This window comes from Bison bison, unplaced genomic scaffold (assembly GCF_000754665.1).
Source record: "Bison bison bison isolate TAMUID 2011002044 unplaced genomic scaffold, Bison_UMD1.0 scf7180017864184, whole genome shotgun sequence".
NCBI classification, from domain to species: Eukaryota; Metazoa; Chordata; class Mammalia; order Artiodactyla; family Bovidae; genus Bison; species Bison bison.
Window position 1 is genome coordinate 1,654,018 of NW_011494756.1, and position 2,587 is coordinate 1,656,604.

Below are 2,587 nucleotides of genomic sequence, written 5' to 3' on the forward strand. Positions count from 1 at the left end.
CAGCACAGATGCCGCTCTGTCCTGGAGCTCCTCCTCTGTCTGCCCGTCTCTTTTTCGAGGGTTGTAGCTGCATCCCTTTTTCCCAAAGCTGAAATCCCAAAGGGCACAGAAAAGGGAGTTGTTCCAAGAGTGATGTTTTCATGGCAGCACAAAGCAGAAAGAACTGAACAGCCACCAGCAGGGCCCGCACTGGGCTGACAGCCGTGGGAATCTCCTGCCGGGAGGGGTCACAGACACGGGTCTTGGCAGAACATTACACTTCAGGCCCTCGGGTCGGCTGCCGTGGACACCAAGCTGGTGCTTTGCCCTCCAAGGGGACGTTACGGGGAAGGCAGGCCCCCGGGGGGGACGGGGCACAGACAGGTAAGTTCTGACGGGTGGAAGGAGCCCCGAGTGAGCAGCCGCAGAAGATCCCAGAGCTCACCCTGGCAGCCTGGGAACGGGGGCTGAGGATGGTGCGTGTGTCTCTCAGGTTTACTTCAAAGACACCCATCCCAAGTTTCCCGCTGGAGGGAAGATGTCCCAGTACCTGGAAAGCATGAAGATTGGCGACACCATTGAGTTCCGGGGCCCCAACGGGCTGCTGGTCTACCAGGGCAAAGGTGACCTGGGCTGGACTCCCCAGGGGCCCGGCGGGTGCGGAGGATGTTGGTACAGGTCCCGCCCCTGCTGCTGCCTGGAAGGGTGACTCCTGTAGGGCAGGCCACCTCCTCTCCGGGGCCTCATTTCCCCAGCTGTTAGGGATCAAGGTGGCCGGTGCAGGGGTTGTAGATCAGCCTTGGGGGGCACATCCAGCCCACAGAGTAGCTCTGTCAGGCTGAAAGCAAACCAGGGGAGGGCTGAGCTGGGGCCCTGTTTCTCCAGCCTCCTGCTGCTCTTGGCATTTGAGCTGGCCCTATTTCCCCCACTTCCCATCCCCTTCACCTGACTGGCTGGGGGGGTAAGGTGGTCGCCACACCCAAACCCTTGAGATGGGGCAGGATCTCCAGCCCGTCTGACCCCCAAGCACGGTGTGTTTGAGAACTGGGTCTCACCCCGTCTGCTCTCCCCAGGAAAGTTTGCCATCCGTCCAGACAAGAAGTCCGACCCTGTCATCAAGACGGTGAAATCTGTGGGCATGATTGCAGGAGGAACGGGTATGTGGACCTAGATCCCTGCCTGAGTCCCTGGTGGGTGGAGTTGTTGAGTCCGGGGCAGGGTGTGGGACACCACACAGGTTACGAGCGCCCGGGAGCTGCATGAGGTCAGGGTTGTCCTGGCACCTCCCCGGGCATCTGCCTGGTGCTGTATGTATGCAGCAGGCACTCACACAGCGTGTGGGGGTGGCTCATTTTGCAGGCATCACCCCAATGCTTCAGGTGATCCGCGCCATCATGAAGGACCCTGATGACCACACCGTGTGCCACCTGCTCTTTGCCAACCAGGTCAGTGGGTGGTCCTTAGGTCTGTAGGCCCGAGGGTAGGGTGCTGGGTAGGCACTGCTCAGGGGTCTGCAAGGCACTGTGGAGATGCTCACGATGGCTGGAAGGTGTGTTGAGTGTTTTGTGCACAGCAGCCTTGCAGCAGCTGGTGAGGTTGGGCAGAGCTAGAGCGTCTGACCCGAGCAGGGCTGCTTGGTTGGGGGGGTAAGGCCCCTGGAGCACCCCCACACCGAGACTGGCTCCCCTGGCCGCTTCCTCGGCACCTCAGCACTCTCTCTACCGCACGTGGAATTTGGGACCCACCAGGGACGTGGGAAGAGCCTGAGGGTGCGTCTGCACAGATGAGGTGCAGAGGACGCACCCGCACGAGGTCCCTGAGCTGGGGGTGTTGGGATCGGGTTTGGACCTGGGCTGTCTGGCTCCCGAGCACATGTCCTCCTCCCCACGCCTGCCGCTTGCCTGCCCGCCCTGGCCTGCTGTGTGGCCTTGGACAGGTCATTCTCCCTCTCTGGGCTTCCCTGTCTCCCTGAGGAATGAGCTGATAAAGCCCGGTCATCATGAGGATCTCTCCAGGCTCAGCATTTCATGACTGAATATGTGGATTTTGTAGTGAGGCCCCTTTGTGGGGAGGCTCAGACGGGACACCCCCTGCCTGCGTGGGGGCGCGTGCACCAGGCCCCCCGCACCTCTCAGATACGGTTCAGGTCAGCCTGCCCTGGGTCCGTCTGGCCCAAGCTCTGCCCCGTCCATCTGCGAGGACGCTGAGCCCAGAGGGGAAAGGTTGGCCTGATGTCCCTGGACTCCCACACAGCTGCAGAAAACTGCCCTGAGGTCAACCAGCGCGGCCTTGACCAGGCCCAGGGGTGGGTGGACAGAGCCAGAAATGCCAGGCTGGCTGGTGGGGTGAGCGGGTGGGCTGCACTCGGCTTGGTGGTGCTGGGCAGTCTCCGTGGAGGCCTTCCGTCGCCTGAAACGGCGTCATTTTGCCCGTCGGTGGGGGCAGTGGCTTCTGTCATCTGTTTCTGTATTTAGTCAGTGTGGTGTCACACGTCACGTAGCCTCTGAAAGTTCCACTCCACGCTTGTGAGGGAGCGAGAGTGAAAAAAGTGCAAAAAAAAAAAAAAAAAAAATATCGTGTGAAAATTGTTCTGACCTCAGGGTCCCGC

General features: G+C 60.8%; 1 protein-coding gene across 2 annotated transcripts in view; it reads left to right on the forward strand.

The window, feature by feature from the left end:
* Positions 1–2,587, forward strand: part of LOC104991244 (NADH-cytochrome b5 reductase 3) — a 23,158-nt gene that overhangs the window by 13,360 nt on the left and 7,211 nt on the right. For both annotated transcript variants that reach the window (XM_010843650.1, XM_010843649.1), the window contains exons 5-7: positions 473–602; positions 1,053–1,136; positions 1,339–1,424. In XM_010843650.1, the coding sequence (XP_010841952.1) occupies positions 473–602; positions 1,053–1,136; positions 1,339–1,424 (300 nt within the window). The remainder of the gene's footprint in view (positions 1–472; positions 603–1,052; positions 1,137–1,338; positions 1,425–2,587) is intronic.